At 49.6% G+C, this 24,574-nt stretch overlaps 1 protein-coding gene across 1 annotated transcript in view; it reads right to left on the reverse strand.

Moving 5' to 3' along the window:
- MAN1C1 (mannosidase alpha class 1C member 1) overlaps positions 1-24,574 on the reverse strand; it is a 53,681-nt gene that overhangs the window by 2,585 nt on the left and 26,522 nt on the right. Inside the window, exons 4-12 of the mRNA XM_034069227.1 lie at positions 16,027-16,142; positions 13,808-13,888; positions 11,656-11,750; positions 8,747-8,870; positions 6,349-6,442; positions 3,115-3,230; positions 2,702-2,921; positions 1,180-1,352; positions 284-399 (exon numbers count right to left, since the gene is read on the reverse strand). Of these exons, the coding sequence (XP_033925118.1) occupies positions 284-399; positions 1,180-1,352; positions 2,702-2,921; positions 3,115-3,230; positions 6,349-6,442; positions 8,747-8,870; positions 11,656-11,750; positions 13,808-13,888; positions 16,027-16,142 (1,135 nt within the window). The remainder of the gene's footprint in view (positions 1-283; positions 400-1,179; positions 1,353-2,701; positions 2,922-3,114; positions 3,231-6,348; positions 6,443-8,746; positions 8,871-11,655; positions 11,751-13,807; positions 13,889-16,026; positions 16,143-24,574) is intronic.

Raw genomic sequence — 24,574 nt, forward strand, 5'->3', positions numbered from 1 at the left:
TACAAGGGAGTTCAGCAGTCAGAGCATCCCTCTTAGAGCAGCTCTAACTCACAGGAAGAATCCTTTCAATCCCCCACATGAGCAAAAACCTCAAGAGTGCCAATGACAGCAATAGTTCTACAGGAGGGAACTACCAAAGCTTTGCAGGACCCACAGCCTTGCCCAGTTCTCCCCACAGAGAATAAGACTTCCCCCTTATTATTAGAGACCAATTGAGCAGACAAGGGTGTTGATGCTGCAGGGACTAGGCTGCTCTGAAAGGCCTCTGTGACACTGGACTTACTTCAGAGTCTCTGCGAGGAAAAAACTCTGTTGCATGTTGTCATGGGTCGGGGTTGTGGTATAAACATCTCGGATGCCAGAGAAACCAGCTTCTACTCTACAGTGTTTTTCCAGGGCCTGAGAAAGGGAAAGAAATCTCAGTAACACACAACAGCATGGGGCAGTAACTCATCAATCATCATCACATCCATTACAAGTCCACTTTACACATCACATTCCAGGATTACAGTAGGCTGTGTCTCTCACTAAGAGTGTGGCGATTACTCCAGATTCTGGGAATAAAGCTGGTTCTAATGAAATAGCAAGAGAAACATCAACCACCTAAGTCAGTTGATTAATTGACCTCGATGTTACAGAAATAGCACAACCAGGTCTCAAGTGGTAACTTGCTGCTTGTGGAGGCTCTTTTCCAAGGAGAAGACAAACGACAGTTGTGCCACTGAAATGCAGCTCCTGCTAGGATGGGGCTAGCAGGCTATTACATGAGCTAGAGAGAGGTGAGGGACTTTCTGGCTGGGAGGTTTTTGTGGGAAGAAGACAAGACCCAGGGCAAAGGCAGGTTTCCTGCTTTTCCCTGTCCCATTACACACCCATGGTTCTGAGCAGCCTAGATACTGCAGATAGAACACTGACTCCTTTGTGCAGAGGGCTGTGTCATTAATAGCAGGTTTTGCTGTCTGCAGCACTCCTCTCCATAAACCTCCACTGTTCTGATTGCTTTTAGTGTAGCCCAAAAGGGAGAAGAAACCACACTGATCAACAGACATCACACTACTCTGTGCATTCCTGCCCCACAGCTAATGTGTCTTAGTGTCCAACACGACTGAGTCTGCTCTTTTCTCTCCAAAAGAGCTGTGTTAAGAACCCAGCAGCCTGGAAGCGTTATTCCAACCATACCTTCACAACCTCCCAGCCCCACTGCCTGTACTTGGGATCGTGGGTCAGCCGCCACATGTACATGTAGCTTTCCACCACCTCTGGCCGCAGGATGTAGTAGCGCTCGCTCAGTCTGGTTGCCATGGCTTCAGTCCCAGCATCAAAGCGAAAGGCTTCAGGGCCCAGTTTGGTATCTAGACAAAAATCACACACATGCAATAATCATTTTGAGCAGAAGGAAACAGACTCTCCACATGCTTTTATACTGCTCAGGCTGCCAACGTGTACTTAAGGCTTGTGTGAGCAGAGCAGTCGTGCTTGTCTATCAGATCAGCCTCACACTGATGCCAAAACAGGGGCAGCTCCACAGAGTGCACAAGCTGTGCCCACTGCTGCTCCAGGCGTTGCTCATGCTGTGGTATGTGGATGCTATCTAGGTGAGGATGAAGTGTTTCTGAGGGTGGAAAAACCCACAAAGTTGGACCAGATCTGAGCATGCAGAGGGCAGACACAAACCTACCCCATGGCCTGGCACTTCTGATGGGCTGGTATTTGCTCCTAGCAATTGCCTCACAATTATCTGTCCACCAGACTGAGCTGTTCTGCCTGCACTGCAGCAAGGAGGCTGTAAGAAGTGGTACCTGGGACCTTCAATCACTTCCTCTGGTCCACAAGCAGCCTCTTTGAGAAGACATCAGGATGATGGGGAAGGATTCATCGATTTCACTGGGATTTTGTTATTACACATTCAGAGCACCTGGGGCTTTTGGAGTTTCCCTTACATGAGAACCTCAAACTCTTGCAAGCACTGGCCAGCACTCTGATCCCTACTTCCAACACCAACCCTCTCCCTGTTCAAAAACCAGGGGAACTGAGCAGAGAGGTTGATGGTGAGGGTGGTGAGGCCCTGAGAAGCAGTAAATGCTCCATCCCTGGCAGTGTTCAAGGCCAGGCTGGTCGGAACCTTGGGAGAAGTGGTCTAGGATGAGGCCTCCCTTCCCAAAGCTGGGGCTGGAACGTGATCATCTTAAGATTCTTTCTAATCCAAACCAGTCTGTGACTCTATGACTGTGATCAGGCCACAGGGTTTCTCTTGCTGTTCCCATGTGTCTTCGACAGCAGGAGAGACTTCATTTGTTTTGCTCCTACCAGCAGCTGCAGGTCTCCCACACTCTGCTGTGGGCTTCTCAGCTGCTCTGCTCCATCGAGTGGGATGCTCTGCAATTAATCTGTTAAGCTCCCCTTTTTGTCTGCAAAGGGATGTGAAAAGACAGACTCAAACTATAGTCTAGCTGGGAGAAAGCCAGTTCTGCAACGCGGTGGGACTGAGCTGTGGGTTAACTTCCCAGCTCTGCCACAGGAGCTCCCATCTGCCTGTCCCTCTGCTCCAGCTGTAAACCAGACTGCTTTCTCTTCTAGATAGCCCAGAAAAGACAAGCGAAACTCACACACAGGGATGCAAACTTCTGCCACACCAAAGCTGAGCCTCCTAAGGCTCTAGGTGACCCCTTACTAACACTTCCCAGGCAGCCCACAGATTTACCTGAGCGTGCATAAGACTCGTGACATGTGCTTGTTATCTCTGCAGCGAGATCCATGTAATGTTGCTTCCTCTCTTCTCCAGCGTGTTCAGCTCCAAGGGCTATCATGCCCCCAGAGAAACAAGCCAGGTGGCCCATTTTGTGATCCAAGACACCACCCCTCCACTCAGCGATGTAGGTCAATCCTCCGGCTGACTTCTTGACCAGATGCTTTTCTATTGCCTAAAGGGATGAAAACCAGGATTTTGAGACACACACTGGACAATAAGAGTAAGTCGCTTACTAAGTATTTACGTCGTGGAAAGGAGTGGAGTAAATACCATAGGAACCCAAAGATCTGGGATATTTTTGCCTGAAACATTCTGATGACCAATGTCCTCCTCCCCCCAAAACAGAGCAGCAATTTGCTCCTTACCTCTAGTGCATCATCATACATCTTTTTAGCTTCAGAGTCTTTCTTGTCAGACATCAGCCAAGATTTGATGAGATATTCATAAAAGCTGTCCCCAAGCCCCCCAATGGAGACGTGGTCTGTAGTGGGAAAGCCAGAAGAGAACTTCAGCTTCATGATCTACAATGAGCAGTTGCTTTACAAAGAACAAACAACCATTTCTTGTTTAATGCCCTTGTTCTCTCCTTTTTCTTCCCAGTTTCCTGGGGAGAGCTTGCAGCATTTCTTTTTCAAAAAGCAAGAAAGGTGGAAAGTGCAATCAGAAGAAAAATGTTCTGTCGTTTTACAAAGCATCAGTATCCCTTACCAAAACTATGCAGAGGTCTTACTTTGCAACTTATTTATACTGCAACTTGAAGATGCTTCTTATTTATGAAGCAATCATCATAAATCCCAGCCTCATAAACCAAAAGCAATGGCAGATATTGATAGATCTCTACTTATATGAAGCCACTGGGTGCTGCCTCCCTGCCTCAGGAAAGGGAAAAAGCATGCTGGATCACACAGAGCTGCCAGCAAGGGGCTGCTGTAGGGACCTCTCCATCATGCCATTTGTATTCCTGGCTCATGGTGGGACTCAATGCCCTGGGGAAGGCTGGGGCTGTTGGTGTATTAAAATGATAAAGTCAGGTCCAAGGATGTGCACTGAATATTTCCTTCTGCAGAGATCTGCAAGGCAATCGGCCCCGAGCACACAGAGCTGGGACCTTACAGGAGGATGCTGAAGAACTGCACTGTGAAATGGGGCTGGCAGCAGCAGGATCCTGCCTGGGTCAGAGGCTGGCTGCTGTGTGTCTGTCCCACAGGGGGAAAGGCAGCATCCATTCTTTCAAGCAGCCAAGTTCACCCCTTTTTAGAAGAGCAAGACAAATTACCCACCCCGGCCTGAACCATCCCTGCTAAGGAACAGTGTCCACCTCTTGGTGTGCATCCTCATTGCCAATGAAGCAGGTGCAGTAGGGTTTGGAGTTTGCTGGTGAGATTTGTCTTTTCCCCTATCTCTGCACATTCATAACGTCCTGACACTTATTCTAAATGCTAAATCCTACCAAAAGAAGAGATCAACAGCCATGACATCCTGACCTGAAGAGCAAATATTGCTGCTACAGTGTGCCCGATGATCCAGGAATAATCCAAAGCAAAACAACGAGATCGGATGCATGAATTCAACACAACAGAGGACAGACTATTTGCAAACACGGGCTGCACAGCCTGTCTTTACAGAGCAGCTCTGTGATCCTGAGCGTGTCATTCATAAAAGCACCAAAGCAGAAGCTCTGGTACATAATTGTTTTCCATATGGCACCAGCTTTGCCAGCATTTGCCTCCAAGGCAGTGCATAATCAAATCCTTGATTTCATCAGGGGCCTGTGCTTTAGCTCTCTCCAGGTAAGGACTGCTCTGGGGGGAGGCGCAGCTCTGCCTCTTCACTGGAGATGTGCTCGTTCAGGCAGGTCAAACATACACCTTTTAAGAAAATCACAGCAATTCCAAGGAAAACGGCTTCCTGCAAAGAGCTTTAATGACAAGAGAGGAAATGAGAGCCTGGCACCTCCAGGGAACGTCTCTGTGACAGGCTGCAGCTGCCTCCCTGCTTCGGTCCTAATCTCTTTCTCACCACTGGACATGCAGAAGAGGCTGATTCCCACCACAAGGCTGTATTCTGAACCACAGCCCCAGGAGCTGCCCTCATGACGTGGAGCTCTAGGAGAGCTCTCAGCACCCATGAGTAGGCAGAATTAATGCTGTGTAGTGTGGCTGCCAGCTGGGAATAACCCATGAGAAATGGTGTGTCAGGGTGTGGGAGATCTGCTTTCCAAGTGGAACATACTGCAGCAACTCTGCAGAGACCAGTGCAGAGGAGCAGCCAAACTGCTTACAAAGGGACTGGATAACTTTGAACATCAATGAATGGGACAAACACAGAAGCCTATTTTCTTTCCTCATGGCACCAAAGGGCAGCTCTGGTTTAATGGGACAACTGCAGCCATTCAGATGCTTTGTTGGGACACCTTTCAAGCCAAGCCCTGTCAATTACCATTAGAGGTGCTGCTGTGGCAGTGAAAAGCCAGAGCTTGCTCAGGGTTAGAGCTCCCATTCTGTCTCATGCAACTGCCTGTCAGCTACAATCAGAGCCATTAGCACAGTGGTTAGAAAGGGCTGGAGCAGAGCAAACAGTGCAAGAGACAAGGGAACACCAGGTAATGCAATGACTCAAAGAAAACTGCTTGAACAAGATAAACATAACCCAGGGACAGGTTAAAAACAGCTTCTGCAAACAAAAAAACCCAAGACTTCTGCTTCCTTTGACAGAGCAACAGGAAATCCAGCAACCAAACCAAGCAAATCCCCAACACAGAGGTCAGAGATGGGCACAGCCTTTCATGTGTCTACCAGAAGGCAAGCTTTTGCCCTTTGGTGGCACGAGAAGAGAGGTACAGTCTCTCTTCTGGATAAGGAAGGGGCTGTGTGTGTAGAGCAGGGAAGTAAATAACCTTCCCCTGCTTACACTTCTATCATTTCCTTGCTCTTTTCAGTCCCTTCCTAGTTATTGCTCCTCTTTCATATAGGAGCAGCATCTATTCAATGCCCACGTCTTCACTGCTGGCCAGTGCTGGGTTCCCAACAAGAGAGAATACATCCTTGTTGTGCCCGTGTACCAAACTGCACCACACGGAGGTACCATGGTAAGGGGTACATGGATGCATACAGGAGGATGCATCCCTAGATCCTCAGGGGATGTGAGACTCCATAAGCCCTCTGCCTCTCCTGGTGGTTCCTTACTTGCTGCAGCACACTCAGGAAGGAAATCTTACTGTGCTTCTGCTCACAGCCTTCACATGTAACTCCCAGGTAGGCCTGTGGGCTATGTGATGCCTGCAGGATGAGGTCTTAAAGAGATGTGCTGCTTTTTAATGTCTGTGTGATGAACCATGTACCATTATCCTCCCCCATGCAAGAGAGGCCCTAGTTCTTTCTGGAGGTGAGACACTCGGGTGGAAACAAGCCTGATGGAATAAGTGTACAATTACTATATTGCATCTTACAAATGGAGCTGTGTTATCTAATCACAGGTATAACAGGCTGCCTGACAAGACATTTTCTTGGCGTGCTGCTCTGACAGTTACTATTGCTTCCTAAAGAGCAATGCAAAGACTGAAAGGCTCCCGGCAGGACTGTGAACGCAGTGATACCTACGCTGCACCCAGTTCCCTGTCACCGGGCTGAGGAAGTTGGGATAAAGGCCCTGTGGCTTCTCCACTCTGTTCAGGACCTTGCGGATGTTCATCACCTAGGAGAGATGAGAGACAAGAGCTGTTACTCCTCTGCTGAAGAAGCCAATGGTCCTGCAGTGTCACTGAGAGCTCTGCAGCTCCGCAGTGCTGGGCCCTGCTGAACAAGCACAGCAGCCTACGAGTCCTCACACTGTGACAAGGCTCTGCAATGGAGAAGCAGCTTTGGCTCCTCACACAAGCTTTGTCCCTGCAAGGCCCAGTTCAGTTCAGCAAGCAGTGGGAACAGCTCGCTAACAGTGCTGCAGAAGCAGCCCTGTGGATCTGGGATCTGGGTGGAAAGGTATGTGATTTTTCTGTGCTCCAAAGGAAAGCAGTGGCAGGGATGAGTGACTCACAGTACTTGCATTCACCATGTGCTCACTTAACATGATAAATTTGGGCTTTTAATTTCAACAACAGACAGCTTCTTTAATACACTAGAACAGCTCTAAACCCTCCCTTGGCTTCACCCCCATTAACTCCAATAGGCCTTTCCCATAAGGGACAAAGTTAAATGGTATGCAGCATAAATATTCTATTATAACCTACAGAGCAGCTGATACACTCTAAACCTTTTATCAAATTAGAGAATGTGTACACCAAAAGCTGGCTGCAGACTTGAGCTGCTGCTTCCCAGTAAGTCCTCGTGCTGCACAGTAGTCACAGTCACTGGCACAGTAATGACATGTTTGAATAGATGGACTTTACTCCTGCTAAAATCACAGCAGTCCCAAGCTGCAAGTGGATAAGTTCATCTGCTCCTCTCAAGCAGCTTCCCAGGGGATGGGCTGATGGAGCCCACACCATCCTCTGTGCTCTCTCGGAGGCTGGCAGCAGGAAGGTGAGGACGCATCCTGTGCATGCACCAGGCACACTCTGCTCAGCAGGCTCCAGGAGAAAGGTTCTGCCCTTATCCCTCCCTGGACCAACGAGCTTGGGGACAAAGGCTTGACCCTGGCTCAAAATGCCAGTTTGGATCTAGAACATGGATCCAGTTCTAGTCTTTAACAGAGCCTCTTGTCGCCCTTGTGATTCCAATGCTCATCTTCTTCCCCCACCCTTCATTGCCTTTGCACACGTTTTCTTTCCATCCCACTGTTTCCTTTACTGGTCTTTCCTCAGCTCCCCCTTCCTCTGAGCAGTCTGTCATTATCACTGTCCTCAGGGATCTTCAGCCTGTCTCCTGTATTTCAAATCACCAGTCCTTTTTTATCTCCCCTTCAGAGTTCCCTTGGTTTCTAGCTTTCCTTCACCCTCTGCTTTCCTCTCTTGCTCGCCCCTCTGTGACATTCCTCTTACTTATCCCACCCTTACTGCTTTCCATACACTCCATCCTATTCTCCATTCTGGTCTCCTAGCTTCTTCTTTCTCTTTCTTCCTGTATCTTCTTCACATTCCTTTCTTGTTTCACAACCAACAGATCTGCACTGGGCATTTCTTAGAAAAGTAACATTTTGAGCTTTGTATTGGCATTCCTAGAACCACTGCCTGTTTTCACCCTGCTCTGGACAGGCCCCTTTCCTCTGGGCTCATGGGGGCATCTGGATTCTAACTGGAACAGTTTGCCTCCCTCAAAGCTGGTTCCTCAGGGACGTGCAGCACAAGTCAATGGCTTGCTGGTATCCAGCAGCATATTTAAGTCGCTCTCACATGCACTACAAGATCACTTGTGGAAAAAAAAAGCTCAAGGTAATGTATAATATTAATAGATTTTCAGTTACAAGTTCCACAAAAGGAATCCAATATGTCAACTGTCAGGCCTTGCCTACACAAGAAACCTCTTGCTGGCTGGAGTGTACATTTAATGCCTATTTAGAATGAAGAGGTCTGCAAGTACAAGGCACTACTATTAGGATATCAGAATTAACAATTACCCTCACAGCCTCTCTCATCTGTTCATCCAACAGATGGTTTCATTCAGGCTGTGTCCTTGTCTGAGTGAGTTTTTGCTACAACTTCACAGAACAGACACTGGAAAAGACATCTCTGTCTCCCTGGGGGCTGCAGGTGATGGTGAGGAGGGTGAAGGGGCTCAGCAACTGGAAACAGCCAAAGGAAGCACTGGGGCAGCTGCCTTGAAGGCCTGTTGGTGTGGCAGGATCTCCAACAGGAGCTCACTGCCTCCTCCTCAGAGATGCTCTGAGGCCTAGAGACAGGTTTCTGAACCCGTGTTCTGGTGAGCTCCACTGGTATTGGGGAGAAGGAACACGTTGCTGCCATGTCATCTGCTGCAGGCAGACCACAGTGCTGCTCTGCTCCAGCACAGACCCCAGCACTATAAAGAGACCAATTCACTAAAGACCAAGTAGGGAAGCACTCACCTTTTCTGCAAACACAGGGTTGCCAGAGAGCTCCGAGAGGTGCAGGAATTCCAAGTGCAAGGTCCCAAATTCTGCCAAGATGCTGCTTCCAGCAGATGCCCAACCCCAGCTCCAGCTCATGCCGCTGCAAGAGAGAAAACAGAACCTTCACTGCCTGAGGTCCCCCCAGCACAGACCCTGCCTTTGCTACGTGCCTGCAGCGTGCACCATGTCCCAGCAGGGGCCGTGGGAAGGACGTACACACAGTTTTAGGACTGGGAAGTGAAGTGGTTTGATTTTCACCTGTCTGTTTGCAGCTGACACTGATGAGGGAACAGGTTTCAGTGATGGGGAGGGTAGCACTAGATGGCGCCTGAAAAGTGTCTGGTAGAAGGAAAAGGGTTTCTGCTGTTTACAGGAGGCCAAAACTAATGGTCTTTCTGAGGGGGGAAAAAAGCTTCCCCTCCATGTGATCTATGGAAAACCATTTCAGGTCCAGAGCTGTTTGTTTCGCCTCCAGACAAAAAAAGCCATTAGATCAGCAATATGTTCACACTGTTTCCAATTGCTCAGTCACTGCCAAGCATCAGCCTTCCTGTGAAATGTCAGGAGGCTGCAGCACCAGCTCTTCATTTGAAAACACAGTATGCAGCTGAACCGGGTACCCAGGAACATCGCGCGCCTATGGCACAAACCGACCCCTGCAGCCTTCAGCCTGCCCAGGCTGATGCTGGGTTTAATATCACATTGGACACAACCTGGCAGCCGCTGGGGGTATGAAACCATCCCACCATGTTCTGTCTAAAGGAGTCAATTACTTTTCCTTTATTTACTGGCCTGAAGGGACCCTCTAACAAACAGCATCTCACAAACAGAAGCTGTCTTCTGAGCTGGGTCAGACAGGCAGGACCTGGCAGGATTGTATCATCTCCCCTCACAGAGATCCAAAGCCAAATCAAGAGAGAGACCAGCAGAGGATGATGAAGAACAATCTGCAGGGGTAGAGGGTTTAAGGGAAGGAAAGCAGGGATCATGGACCCAGAATGGGAGGCATCAGGAGAGCAATCACAGTGCAGCAACAGATAGGCAGGGAGCATGGAGCAGCAGCTTGGGAAGACAATGTACTCCAGGACCTGGCAGACAGCGTGGCAGTTGGAGCAGCAGGATGGAAAACAAGCCTGTGTGAGATGAGGGAAAACAGGAGGCCACAGGGAAGCACATCAGCGGAAAGGGGACACAAGAGGAAAAGGTGGTGTGAAGTGACAGGAAGAGATAAAGGCAGTTAGCTATGGGAAGGGTTGGGGTACTTGGGGCCTCAAAACCGCATAGGAATTCACTTCATGCCAGCTTCTGTTTGTTTCAGATCTCTGGATGTCATTCTTAACACCCCCCAGGCTGACACCATCAAAACCTACACACGCTGCAGGGCTCCCCCGTTGTGGGCTCTCTGGTATTAGCACATCCTTGCGAAAGCAGAACTGGAGAGAGAATTCCTTCTGGGCTTTGGTTTCACCCTGACATTGGGGTCAGTGTGTGTGCACAGCACCACCTCGCTCGCCTCTGCTCCACATGCAGTCTCACGCTAACTCCCTGCCCCTTTGGGTTCACAGCCTTTGGCTGCTCATCATGTGCCTGCAGTAGTCAGACTACAGATTTAGTAGCAGCAGTCAGTAGAAACAGTCAGACTACTTCATCCTTGCTCCTGAGCAATCGATCCTCTGAGCCCTCAGAGCAGTTTCATGGCCCTGAAGCCAGGGCTTAAGGCAGTAACATGGGTTCTGACTGTGGGCTCAGCGCTGCTTTGCTTTGCTCTTAGTCAAAGTCATCAGCAAAACATGCTGGGAATGCCCAGGCAGGCAGAGTCTGCTCCAATTGTCTCCAGGACAGGCAGGGGAGGTTTGGCATTTCTGGGAAAGGTTTCTCTGTGCCACCGAGTCCTCATCAGCCACAGAGGAAGCAGAAAGTCTCTTCTGTAAAAGCAACAATCAAAGTGGCTGTGGTGGCTCACATGCAGAGGAGACAAGTGAAGGGTGTCAGTGATACCTGAGCAATGCAGCAGCTTGAGCCAAACACCTGAACATTGTGCACTGCACAGAGACACGAACAGAACAGGAGAGCTGGGCTAAGAGACGAGGAATGATCCTCAGGGCTCCTGCTTGGAGGTTTGCAAGAGGTGAGGATGAAAGGTTTTGTTAACCCACATTTCCAACTGCCTCTGTTTCAGCTGCAGCTTTCGCCCAGGGGATTTTGTGTGGAGGCATCAGAACGAGCCAATGAGCCCTCACTGGCAGGGAACACTGTCTGCTGGCACGGCTAGAGCCTGGCAGCCCGGCTGCCTCATGTGCCTCTGCCCAGAGACCTTCAGCAAGGTATCTGACCCAAAGCTCCCCTCTGGCATCACACCACCACCTACCTGACGTGAAACATGCTGGCTCCAAGTGAAGGGGAATGGATGAGTGCTGGCAGCAAGGAGAAACCTGGAGGATCTGTACAGTTCCCCCCTTTCTAGCACCAAACCTGTCAGCCAGGCCCAGCCAGTTCCCAAGTTTTCCAAACATGGATAAATTCACACTCATCTAGTTGGGCGCTCAGCAGATACCGAGCTCTGTGCATGCTAGGTGCAGACTACAAATCACCTTCCAAAGCAGATGAGAGTGAAGAAACTGCTATTGCAGCAGGGAGCCCTGCCAAGAGGCAGAGGAGGAAACTGCAGAGAGCCCCAGGTTACTGAAACCCAGCTGGGTTTAACTTGAGTCCCTGCAATCCCTGCCAAGGCACTTCTTGGGTTTGAGTTGGCAAAACAAATGACCTCGAGGAACGTGCACTGGAGGGGGGAACCTCTGAGGAGCTGTTGCTCTTCCTGCCTGAAGCCTGGCCTTTTACAAACACCCCCAGCCCAAAGGACACGCTGGGAAGGACGGGAGCCTCACCTGCCCAGGTTTATGACGCCACGTGGGATACCCGTGGGGGTGTTAAAAGCCGGCAGAAGTTTCTCTCCCAGTTCCAAAGCTTTGCTCTTGAAGACCTGTTAAAAGAGGAAGAGAGGATCAGTACCTGATGGCTGCTTGTGAGCATCAATCACACGTGATTCTTTCAGATACACCATTATAACAACCTCAGCCCGCTGCCCTGTAAGGATCTGCTGTTCCAGGTACGCTGCTGCCCTCGGTGCACTGCACGAGACCTGCACCAGAAATCCTGCTGAATGCTGGTATCTGCCTGAATGTCCTCTAAAAACCTGGACTAGAGCAGGCCCAATCCCTGCCAAACCCTCAGCCTGCATGAGGGCAGTCAGAGCTGCAGAGCTCAGAACACCCCATTCCTCTGCAGCAGACCTCTGGGATCTGAACTCATCCAAAGAGGACTCTTTCGGGCCAAATTCCTCCCTTTTCCCAAGGTGGCAGAGGACACAGGGAGGTGAAATGACTGAATTAACATCCAAAGACACCTTTCCAGGGTGCAGCATTGTTAGATTTACAACACTTGTGTCATCTCCTGTTGGAAAAAACATGGTTTCCAACAATCTTTTACTTGCAACTCTTCCAGGAAGGATTCATGGTTTCATGGCTAAGCTGCTCCTTTTCCATTCGTGATGCCTCAGTTTGGGGCTTTCAAATCAAATGATAGCTTATGGCAGCTTGCAGCACAAAGGCACCACACGATTATTTTGGGACAAACTGATACAAGCACCAATCTTTGCTCCAGTGATTAGCTCTGATCAAGGGAAGCCTGGAAGTGACTCAGGAGATAAAGCACATACACCTCAGCCTCAGCTGTCACAGGAGCTCACAGAAAGCAGGAATTTATTGCTCTAAAAATACAGCACTGAGGAAATCCGAGCTCTCCTGTGGGCCTGCAGACCTCTGATCCCCTGCCGAGGAGACAGGGATGTGTTGGGAGGGAAAGCAGGAGAGTGGGACCTGAGCTTTGCCTTTCAGTCTGGTGACCCCGAGTGGGAATATGCCAGGCACTGCCCTGGCTGCTGAGCATCACTGCTGACTGCATCTCTAGAGGTCACTGCTGGAGTTCTGTGCTTTAAGGTTGTTTCTTTTTGCTCTGTTGATCTGAAGCCTGTTGAAGTTGTGACCAAGACAAGGCCTGAGGTGGGCACTGAAGTCTGTGCGAGTTTTCCCTGGAGGGATATCAGGGAAGGAAGTAATTCCTGGAACTCACTTAAAATGCAACGAAAGTAATTGCACTGCTCCTGTGATTCCACGGATCAGTGATGAGCCATCCCATCCCATTAAGGTGGACAACACCCAACCGCAGTCACTGGCATGGGAGCTAAGCTCTCATTTAAGAACCAGTCTTCCAGTTCCTTCACTCACAGAACTCCCCCTTGAATCAGAGTTTCTGCTTGCCTAAGACTTCCAGAGCAAAGGAATAATCTCTTCATCTCTCTACAGCCAGTTGTGGAATTCCAGGCCAGACACATTATAAAACAGATTATGGCATTAAGCCCTGGCCTCTGCAGGCTGGAGAGAAGGAAGGGAAATGGAAGTGAGAGCCTCCTGCTCTAGCCAGAATGGGAGCATCCCCTGCAGGGTGGCTTCACTATGAGGGGCCTGTGACACCCACAGCTGCTGGGCAAGCGAACATGGTGTGTTGCTCAGCACTCTGCTGGCAGGATGCAGGTCCCTTCCCTGCAGCCCAGGGCACTTTGTCTTAGGAATTACTGCTGGAGAGAGACTGTCCAAGTAGAGTTTGGAGCAGTTGCCACTAAGCAGTTGCCCTCCTTAGTCTGAGGCAGAATGTGGAATGATGCTTGATGAAATCCTGCCTATGTTTAGAATACAAAGGGACAAGGACAAAGACAATGATGACTGCAAATGGCATTTCACCAAGGAACACTGTATCCAGCTGAAAACGGGTCTTGCTGGAATTGCCCACAGGAGAACAGATTTGCCAATGAGCCATGCACAGTGTGCGCAAGGTAATTATGTGAGACTTAATTAAAACAACATTAGTGGCATATTGATATTGAGAAAAACGACAGGTTTGGCCTGTTCTCATGGAGGGCTCATCTGATCCTCAGTTCCTTACTGGTGACTGTGTGAGACATGCAGAGCTGTAGAAACCAACCTCTTCTCCAGTTAAGTAGTATGTGGCCAGCAGTCCTCCAACATAGCGGATGTTCACCTCAAACAAGGATGCTTCTCCATTCTGAAAATACATAATGATAGACTTGAGTGCAAAGTCCCCACACACAAATGGCAGCTACGGGGAACAGACTGCAGGCAGATACCTAAAAGTCTCCCAGTCCTCACCCACAGTGAAACACAGCTTTTTGTCTAAGATCTCACAGCACTTTATTTGCTCTACAGTGACACATGGAGCTTGAAGGAAGGAGAAACACCCAAACTGCCTATTCATCCCCAGCTGACAGTACGTCAATCAGAGCAGGTGCGTTGTCCATCCATCCAACCCTGACTTGGGTTATGCCTTGCAGAAAGCTGCCGGTTAGTTCAGGGCAAAAATCTGCCCATTGAAATGTTTCATTTAAAGGGAGATTGTGCAGCCATAAGGAAAAATGACTTCCTGCCTTTCCCTGTGAAGAGGGCACTGCACCAGACAGACCTGATGCACTGCCTGCTTTTGGCAGGTATTTGGTGTCACTCAAGAACTCATCCATCCGCAGGCTCCGAGAGGACCACAGCCTGCAGGGAGCCTGCGGTGGGCACACTGACAGACAACCCGCATGGTGTCCATGTGCCACCACCACAGCAGCAGATGCACGTGGCTACATTTCCCTGAATCACTCCAGAACACGCTCACCTGGAACACGTTTTGCTCTACCTACACAGCTGATGAGCAGCCAATGGCAAACTGACTGTCTGCAAAACACACTGTTAAAAACAAGGTGCTTCTGGCTGTTGAATCTGCATGATAAATGATTCCTACCCTCACGTGTATAGAGCCAGAAACCAGAAAGAGCTTCCACCAACACAGCAACAAAGAGGCACCCACACCTCTGCACCAGCCTGCCCTTCCCAAATACCTGCAGGTTACAGAGCAGAGCAAGTGCTTCCTTCAGATGATGACTGAACTGCACGAGCCATCACGGACCCACGTTCAAGCAGAGCCTGTGGGTGCTGGAGCTCCGTTTCTGGACTATCAGTGCTCCTTGTACAGAGCCAACCTTTAATTAATTTCCCTCCTCTCCCCCTCTGCTGTGCTTGCCTGACTCCACCGATCAATCCAGAGCATTCACTCTTGTCTTTGCAGATCAATCTATTCTGCAGGCCAAGATTAAAAGCTTTTATGAAATCCAGATAAATTATCTCCCAGTTGATTTTGTCCCTTGTTTATTGATTCAGTAACGCACTGAGAGCGTTCACCAGACTTATCAGATGTGGTCTTCCTTTTATGAATACATGAATGTCAGTCGTGCCCTCCCAAATGATGCTTTTCTATGCGGCAGCTGCATGCATTGTTTCAATGGGGAGAACCATTTTGCACAACAGACAACGGGGCTGGCATTAAAAACCTCAAAGTTTAAACTGTGCTCTGGTTTTTACATTCTCCATATGCCCCTGACAAGGTCCCATCAGCTCTCCCATGAGAACGAGGAGAGCTGGCTTGAAGACAACAGTCAGAGCTATGGCAAGGGGCCCCATCCACACAGTGAGATGAAGGACAGCATCCTTCATCTGACAGCACTGTGCTGCACCCAGAGGCCCAGCAGCTCTAACATTAGCTCTGGGAAGTGACTAGGACAGGGGTCCAGAGAGCGATGCCCTTCCTTCCAAATCCAGGCACTTGCTCCAACAGCTCCATGTCCTTCTTATGCTGAGGACACCAGAACTGCAGACAGTGTTCCAAGTGCAGACACTTGTGGAGTGTGGACACTTGTGGAGACACTGCACATTGCTGTGCACACAGCAGTCACATAGCAGCAAAGCACCAGTCAATAAGATCAGTTTTTTCCATCTTTATCGAATGCAAAAGGAAAACTTGTCTTACCACATGCAGACATTTAACTGAGATGAAACAGAACTTGCTCTTTGATGAATAAACTTCCTTGGTGTATCTAATAACTACAGCTGCCTTTGTAACCCAGACCAAAACACAAGAAACATTAAACACTGAATCTCATTTCCAGGTAGGCACTGGGAGCCTGATCTGACGGCCCCTGGCTGGAAGCCCTGTACAGGCAGAAGAATCATGAGAGTGGTTTCTTCCCCCCTAGACATAGACATCACAGTTCCCCCCCCAAATGGTTCAGAGAATGCTGTGATCAGAAGTGACCCAATACAGGGAATTCTGGTGACATGGACAGGCATTCCCAGGAACTGACTCACCACGTTCAAGTCAAAGCTCTTCTCCACCCACTTCTTTGCTTCTTGGAATTCCTCCTCGAGTTCCATGATGTACAGAGTATCTAAGGCATCTACCACTGTAGCTCCTCGAAGGCCTCCTGCATTGCAAACAGAACAGCGTGATGAAACCCCATCCACACAGTCTTTAGCTCTACATCAATCTGCAGGAGCTGGGACAGGCAGCAGCTTCCAGTCCCAACAGTGGGGATGTTTGGATGGGATCCAGACTGGCTGTGGCTAACAGGAGCAGTGAGCTCTGCTATCCAAAACAGGCTGCTTTGGAGAGGCCCAGTTTCCAAGGCACTTCTGAAAGAATACCCCCAAGGAAGAGCTTGGGGTCCACACTTCAAGCCGCCGGTCACGCTGCATGCCTTGGCCTTGCTTCCCAGTCTTGTCTACACCAAAGTGGTTTGGCAAATCCATCCCTACTCTTTGTTCACCTGTAAACCCAAATTCAGCCTCTTTCTAACCCAGTTACAAGTATAGGTGAGAGAACTGGTGCTTTTATTGTGCAAGAGCATCCAAGACAGGACTTTGGTCATTCTGTCCTGATGCGGTGTTTGTTATCTGGGGCACATGCCATGACTCAGGGTTACCAGCACACCACAGAACACAGCTTCACCAGCACCACAGACCAGGAACTAACCTCAATGGATCTTCAGCAGGGAGTGGGTGGCCTCAGGGGCAGTTCCCTTCCTCTGGCTGGCACAACAGTCCCTAGGAGCACACTCACCATCCTCCAGCAGATGGCAATGGGACACATGCAGATGAAGCAAATGCCAACCGAGAACTTGGACCACTGATGCAAAACAACTGCATGCCAAGCATTGTCTTACACAGACGGCTGCAGGAGAACTGCCAGTGAGACAGGATGACGTGGCATGGCATGGCATGCCAAGAGAACTACACTGGCTGTGGAGACAGTCAGTCTTGTAGCAGTTGAGGTTAAATGAGACATATTGACAACCCTGGGTCTGGAACATCTCAGTGCTAGTTTCATCTCTGTTAGCATTCCCTAGAATTATTCCTAGCACGAGAAAGCAAAGGCTAGGGAAGCACATCGTGCCTCAAACCCCTTTGTGCCATGATGACCAAGGCCATCGCTTTCCTGGGTAACTCTGCAAACACGAATGCTCACGTGGAGGATTCCAGTTTGGAATCAGCATCAGTCATCCCTCCGCACATGGAACGCACCAGGGCCACAGCGTGAAGCTGCCTCTGTGTTGCAGTGACAGGCTGCACGTGCGGGCCCACACACACAGCTCCTTTGCAGCCACGTTCCTACCACCCCCTGACAGCCAGAGCTGAGTCTCTTGGAAATCACTTGGATGAGGTTCAGGTTTTGTTTCTTGAACGGGCTCTGTCCCCATCATCTCCCTTCCCACTGTAACCACAAAGCCTCACACGCACCGCTCGTGCCCAGGGGGTTTCCTGAGACATGTCTGTATTTGCTGCAGGCCAGTTCCTTCTGCTCAGGCTTTAGAACACTACCCCAAATTCCCCCAGCTATCCCAGCCCTTCCCAGCATGCTCACTCCTATAATACCTTCCGTGTTACTTCAATTCCAGTTCTGCTTGAGAGGGAGAACCTGGCCGGATGTGCTGTTGAGGAACTACTGCAGAGGGGAGAGGAAGGCAAAGGCGACTCAAGTCATGAGCCTTCGGACTTTGGTTTTTCCTTATTAAGGGAAAAAACCAACTGTGGTTGCTTTTCCCATAGCAGAAGTGCTCAGATGCACTGGTTTCCTGCAGGGCTCCGTTTTGCTCTCAGCACTCCTCTCCATGAGGAAGGCATTCTGCCTTATTTTGTTGATGTTCCGAGACTGCAGTTTTGACACTTTTCAGCCAGTCAGCACATCGCTGCTTTAATAAAAAGCCAACCAAGACTTTAGTGCTCAGCTCCAGATTGCTGCTTTTCGGACGCTGTCTGCATCAGAAACAGGCGCTGTGGAAAAAGGATGAGGGCAGCAGAGACAGCCTCTAGAAACCCATTTATTCCTGCGGGCTTGCAAAATGAGCATCTAACTGGAGCTATCTCCGAGTGTGCAATAGATGGAGTCAAACAGCCACTAGATCAACTGGTGGGTTCTAAAGAGCAGCTGAGCTGATGTTTGTGTATCAGGTTTTCCACAAGCAGTGATCACAAAGAGCAACATAATCGCAGCCAGAGCTGCTTTTATCAACCTTAATGATTCTTCAATATTAACGATCATGCAAGCTTTATACACATTCCTATTAGCAGGGAGAGACAGCAGCTCACAGCAACGCAGGCAGAATGGTTTCAAAGGAGAAGGAAAGGCAATGCCACCTGAGCACAGCCCATCACTGTGATACTCTGCGAGCAACGCCAACAGGCTTGATTGCATTTCATGATCTAATCCACAAGCCTTTAGAAATCTGCAGAGAGACAAGGAGAAAAGTTGGATTTGCTCAAAGTGAGACAAGTTTCTGGGATGATTAATTGCAGTGAAAAATACTGCTCGAACTGAGAAAGCCTTTTACGTTTTTAGCAAGGAAGTCCGTTAAATACATGAATTGCAGTGGGGTTAGGAACATGCTCACTAAAGCATAGCTCAGAGTTGCTTAGCTTCCCTCCCCTGTGTTTGACACCGTGGAAGGCAAAGCTTGCTTCCCTGCTGGGTTGTCAAACATTTGTTTAAGCACTGCCCTGAACACGGGTATGTGAAGAACCGCAGGCTGCCTGTTCGGTACAAGGGTCTTGTTGATGTTTCCTTTCTTCTGCATCAGCTTTGAAGCAACTGCAAACTGCACAGCTGCCTTCATCCTGCACCAACAGCATCCATCGCAACAGCGAGAGCCACTACGGCAGCTTCAGCCGTCATGGGAATGACAGGAAAGAACCTCCACAACCATGCAGAGAGCAAAGCAGGCATCAGGACTCTGGTACTTGCCAGGACAGAGGATGGAGAGGAAGGATCCTGACCGCCTGTGCACGCTGGTGCATTCATTCCTCACTATAGGAGCATCTTTCTTCAGACTTTGCTCCATCACATCAAAAGATGGTGCTATACATACTGTAGCATGTTTATGACAATATACAGGCACTGCCTATAAAGATGGTGATATTTGCTTGACATGCTGCTTATTTTGAGAGACGTTAAAAAACAATCACCTTTCCAGATCTGCACATTGCAATGCGAGGGATATAATCAAAGGGAGATTCTACCTGTCTCCACAAATCTAAGGCCCTGTGTGCTACGACCCTGCTGCAAAACTGGCTTGGGGTGGAGATACACCTCGATCAGGAGAGGCATGGTCACTTCATCGATGGCCCAAAGGGAAGGACAGAGCTCTGGAATCCACATCAGCTCCTACACTGCCCAGTGAGTGCCCATGGCCATCCTGAATGGGAGGGAGGAACCTTGCACTGGGAAGGGTGGGAAGAACTGGGACCTCAGGCACAACACAGGGGCTGCATCTCCTGTGACAGCAAGCAGCAGGGCTGCAGTTCCAGCCCTGAGGGAGCAGCACAACACCAGAAGAAGCAGCTTGTAGTAGCAATACAAAAGTTCATCTTTTCTTGAGCAGAAGGAGGTCCTGTACCACCCTGTCCAAGCCTCAAGTGTATTTGCTCTTTTGTGCATGAGAAGAATGGAAACATCCATGTTGGCAACAAGGCTGCTCTGTTCCTACTTCCACCCACCCAGAGGAATGAGCATCCACCCGCTCGCTTGTGAACGCTGCCACAGAAACCACCAACAAACATCCCATTAACTGCTGCTTGTGAAAGGTGCTGAATGGGGCACTCCGCAGGGAGGAGGTGGCACTGAACACACACCATTCCCAACGGCCTCAGTGGGAATGGGCTTTAATGCTTGTCTGGAGGAGCAAGAGCATCCAAGCAGCTCCGTCTCAGGGTGGCCTTCATGGGAATTAACGGTAGTGCTATCCCTGAAGAACACAGATGAAGCCTGGCCACAAAGTGACAGGCTTGGGGTGCTGCTCACAACCTGAGCGAGGAGGGTCAAGGCTGAAAACCTCCACGTGAGGTGAGTGGAGAACCTCCGAGTAGCACACAGGGCCCCTCTGCATGTGAACCACAGCCCTGCTCTCCCTCAGCATCCCCCAGGCCTGTGCCTGGAGGAGAAAAGGGAACAGCTTTCTTCTCAGCATACAGTTTAAAGGGAGGCCATGAGGGCTGGTCGAAGGTGGAGAATACCTGCCCTACCTCCTGCCAAACATGTAAGGGCTAATTATGACTTGAAAAGCACTTGCAAAGCACCAAGCAGGGACTAAGTACAGCTGTGGAACCATCACAACTGCTGCTGCATTTGTGAACTTCCTTTTAGCTACCCATTATCTGCAAATCAAACCCAACAATTTCGGCTGACACAGGCCAATCAAACCCACCAGCATCAGGTATGCAACAGGAACAGCACGCTTGATCCTCAGGCGAGCAATAAGAGTTTACATTTGACTTGCTGAAGCTTTCATGAGCCCCATGTGAATTCAACTGATGTGAACACTTTGCATCTGCTCACGTTTACAACCCAGGCTTGCTCCCATAGCAAGGGGTGCCCCCATATTTTATCAGGCTAGAACATTGATCCAGGCACTGCTCCCACAGCACAGCTGAGCCCTTCCATTAGAACAGGCCCAAAGGACAGGATCGCATTCCTTAGGAACATGATCTGCAGAGCAAAAAGACAAAGTCTTCACACTGAAGAACTGCCTTTAACCAGGAGACAGTGACATTCACCTGGTTTAGCTCCCTCTCCTTCAGTCTCTGTGGGAGCTGCACACAACAGAAGACAGTTTATGTCAGAGAAAGTCTTCATAGGGCTCCTTGCAGCCAAGGTCAAGACCTGCAGCTTGCAAGGAGCTCTGCCTGCTCTGCAGCCTGCGGGCAGACACAGCAAGCTGAGCTGTGCAGTCCTGGGTATGCTCTGATGTGACTGAGGAGTGAGCAGGGACTGAAGGGAAGCACGAACATCAGGAAAGGGAAACAGAACCAGGCTATGAAGAAAGGGAAATGAAAACCAAAGAGGCTGCAGAGCACTTGCCAGAGCATCCAGGGTATTTCAATGTGTTCCCTTGGCACCAGGAGATAAATCCTGTGTTTTGCTGTGCTCAGAAAATGGTTTGGCTTGTCCTGCTTTGCTCCTGCTCCTCTCACTTCAAACTGCCCAACTGTGACCTGTAACAGAGGAAACCCGTCCACCTTCCAGCCTCTTGCCATCCCCTCCACTGACACAGTCCAAAGCCCCATCACACTCATTCCAGTAGGAACAGGGCCTGGGGTCTGTAGGCTGCTCTAATGAGGTGTCAGTGACTCACTGACAAGAGAAGAGACAATAGTCAGGTAACAGAGTGACTCACTGATAACAAAGCACCTACCTCAAGAGGGTTTGTATTAAGCAAGATGTAGAAGAATAGGTCCAAAGAGAAGGGGCAGCCAGTCCAGCAGCTTGCATTCCACTCCAGAACACCCCTGTGCCATGCTCCCTACACCAGCTCATGCAGTTGACCAAGACCTTGCTCTTCCTTCTGCCCTTTATGGTACCTACAGGCTGAGGATCTACCTGTTCAAGTCCTTTTGCTCCCAGACGTAGCACACAGACTGTCACTGCTTCTCCCAATGGCTAAGCAAGGGGCCAACTCCAGGACCTATTCAGCCTCCATAGCTTAGCAAACATTGGAATTTCCAGACCAAGTGGAGCAGCTGTGATGGGAGGGACAGAGAAAGTCTCCTTCCATCACTCCCTTCTTCCCAAAATAGCCAACTGGGAGTATCAGAGGCCAGAAATGAGACTTGAAGGGCTCCCAGCTGCAAGTCTGCCCCTTGAGAGTCCTTAAAAAGGTTGTAGAAGTGATGCTGCAGCAATGGGTAGCTGACAGTGGGGTCTTTAATAGCTCTCTCCATCAGGAAGGAGAAATGCCTTTACCAGCTGCTCTGCCCAGCTCCACAGCCACTCCCATCCTGGGCAGCCACCAAACACGGGGGCTTGCAGGACCTCAAGTGTGGCCTCCCTGCTGCAAAGCTAAACCAGCACATACACCTCCTGCAGCGAGGCCAGCTCCCTGCCTCAAACCCCACCAGCTCTGCAATAGGTGCATGGAATAGCAATGGTGTGCCTACAGGGCACAACAGGGGAAGTTCAGGTTGGAGATAAGGCAGAAGCTGTTCCCTGGGAGGGTGCTGAGGCGCTGGCACAGGGTGCCCAGCGAAGCTGTGGCTGCCCCATCCCTGGCAGTGCTCAAGGCCAGGTTGGACAGAGCCTTGGGTGCCATGGTCTAGTGTGAGGCATCCCTGCCAATAGCATGGAGTTGGAACCGGATGATCTTCAGATCCTTTCCAGCCCAAACCAGTCTATGATTCCCAAGCAGCTGGAGATGGAAGCATCTTCACGAGCTTTTCAACACATCTCCCTGATGGTAGGATTTAGCTCAAGTAAAATCCTACTCTGTGCCCTATCACCTGCACTCAGAGAGTCCCATAGCCCTGCTGTTGCTCTTACCTGCTGCTACGAATCCTCTGCCACAGAGATGGATGGAAGCCCAGCCTAACCTCACCAACACAACTATTCAGCAGGCAGTGCCAGAGCACTAGAGCAAAGAGGTTAAGCAATGTCATCTCCGATGTCATGGAGACTAAGCCCCAGGGGGGCTGGCCCTGCCATTTGGCAAACGAGCCTTTATGAAGTGTCTCAGTGAACAGAAACCAAATCCTTCATTTTCAACAAAGCCATTTAAAAGGTCTGTACAGTAACGCACTGTGCCAATGCTTCAAATGAACAGCACAAGTCATTAGGAAGCTATCATACTTAATCTTGCATAGAGCGGGCCTGTTTGTATGCTACAGAGCAGAGAGTTTCCAATAGCTTTTTCTGCAAACTTTAATATCCAAGTTTACAATTGAAAGGCAGGAGTGAAAGGGGGAGGAATTTAGATCAGCGCAATGTAAACCTAGATCAAAAATGAAAGGTCTTGACTCCCACTGCTCTGATGTCAGATCGGATTTGTCAAAACAGAAATTAGAGCTGAAATCTTGTTTGGAATAAAAATGAGGATGCAGTTCCTATGGAACACGCAGCACTTGGTAACTGCCGAAGCACAAAAGACTCCAGTCGTTACTGTTATTTATCTTCACCTCTTGGGGTGCAGGCGACGCAGGGCAGAGAAAGGAGCAAAAACACTGCGATCCCTTCTTCTGGTTATGCTGGCACCGACGGCTTCAAACGCTGGGACCGGCTTTGATCGGAATCAGCGCCTTGTTAAACCAGGAGTTTGGAAAGCGACCACCTCTGAGCGCTGCTTTTCTCTTCCTTTGGTCCCTTTTTCTCATTGACAATGCTTGGAGACCAGGCTGAACTTGACATTTATCCAGAGCTTTGTGCACGAAGCCTGGGAGCTGGCTGGGATCACGTCACCAGACACTGGTGGTGGCACTCCGTCCAGTTCCTTACCTTGGCACAAAGGGAACTGTGGAAACCACTGCACAGCTTCTTGGCCAATTTGCTTTGCAGCAGAGATTTGCCAGTGCTCTCTGCAGGGTGCTCTGCGTCAGGTAGCTGACAGAACCATGACCCTGCCTTGTAGGTACCAGCTGGCTCTAATCTCTTCAGCTATCAATCATCTGATCCCAAGATGCTGATTTCCCTGCAGTTCTGGAAGAAATACTTAGTGGATCTATGCCTTTGACTAGACGCAGGGCATCACTCAACATAATGCTGAAGTTACTGTCACTCTATGAGCTTCACACCTAAATCCACTCAAAACCTAGTCGTAGACACTGCAAGGTGGATACCATCACACTTGCTCCAACTGAGGAGAGATCAAAGCGCTGATCATTCCCTGGAAAGTTGCTTAGAAACAGGAGAGCTACTAATACTGGAGCATGTGGCTGGGAAGCAGCAGAGCCTATGGCACATCAGACTGTGCACAGACTAAAAGGTAACACCACCTCGAAAGAGCCATCTGCCAAGCAAGGATGATGCACCTCCCACCTCAAGGCAAGGGGTTTTGAAGACTGGCATTAGGGAGGTGGCCCAAACATCTGGCCCACAAGACAGCTCAATCTGTTCTTCCTTGTCAGCAAGTTCACAGGGAGTGATAATGACTCAGGGTTCCAGCTGCACACTCTCTAGGTGAATCTGGCATCACAGAGAAGCATCTTGAAGTGCTGGCTTTTAGGTTGCTATGATCAAATTTAATACAGAATGCGTTCCAGCTGGGGAAGAAACAACTTTCTTGGATTACGAACCACTCATGGTTTTCAAATATCAATTTCCCCTGAAGAATTAAGCCTATCATTCAAACTGAACCAGCAGTGGCAGCTCTCCCCTGAACAAGTGATGAGGGAGAGACAGAAAGAGAAAGCTCATACTCATTTAGGAATGTGGTAAAGCAGAATGTGTCTGTGGAGATCAGGCTGGTGGGAACAGGTTAGTAATACTCTTATTGCACACTGGGGAAAGAAAAAGAAAGGTGTTCAGCATAAAAATGAATTGCTTGTCACAGTAACAGCCCTTCAGATAGTTCCTTCCTCCCGTAGAAGGGGAGAGAAGATA

This window comes from Melopsittacus undulatus, chromosome 14 (genome assembly GCF_012275295.1).
Source record: "Melopsittacus undulatus isolate bMelUnd1 chromosome 14, bMelUnd1.mat.Z, whole genome shotgun sequence".
Classification (NCBI taxonomy): domain Eukaryota; kingdom Metazoa; phylum Chordata; class Aves; order Psittaciformes; family Psittaculidae; genus Melopsittacus; species Melopsittacus undulatus.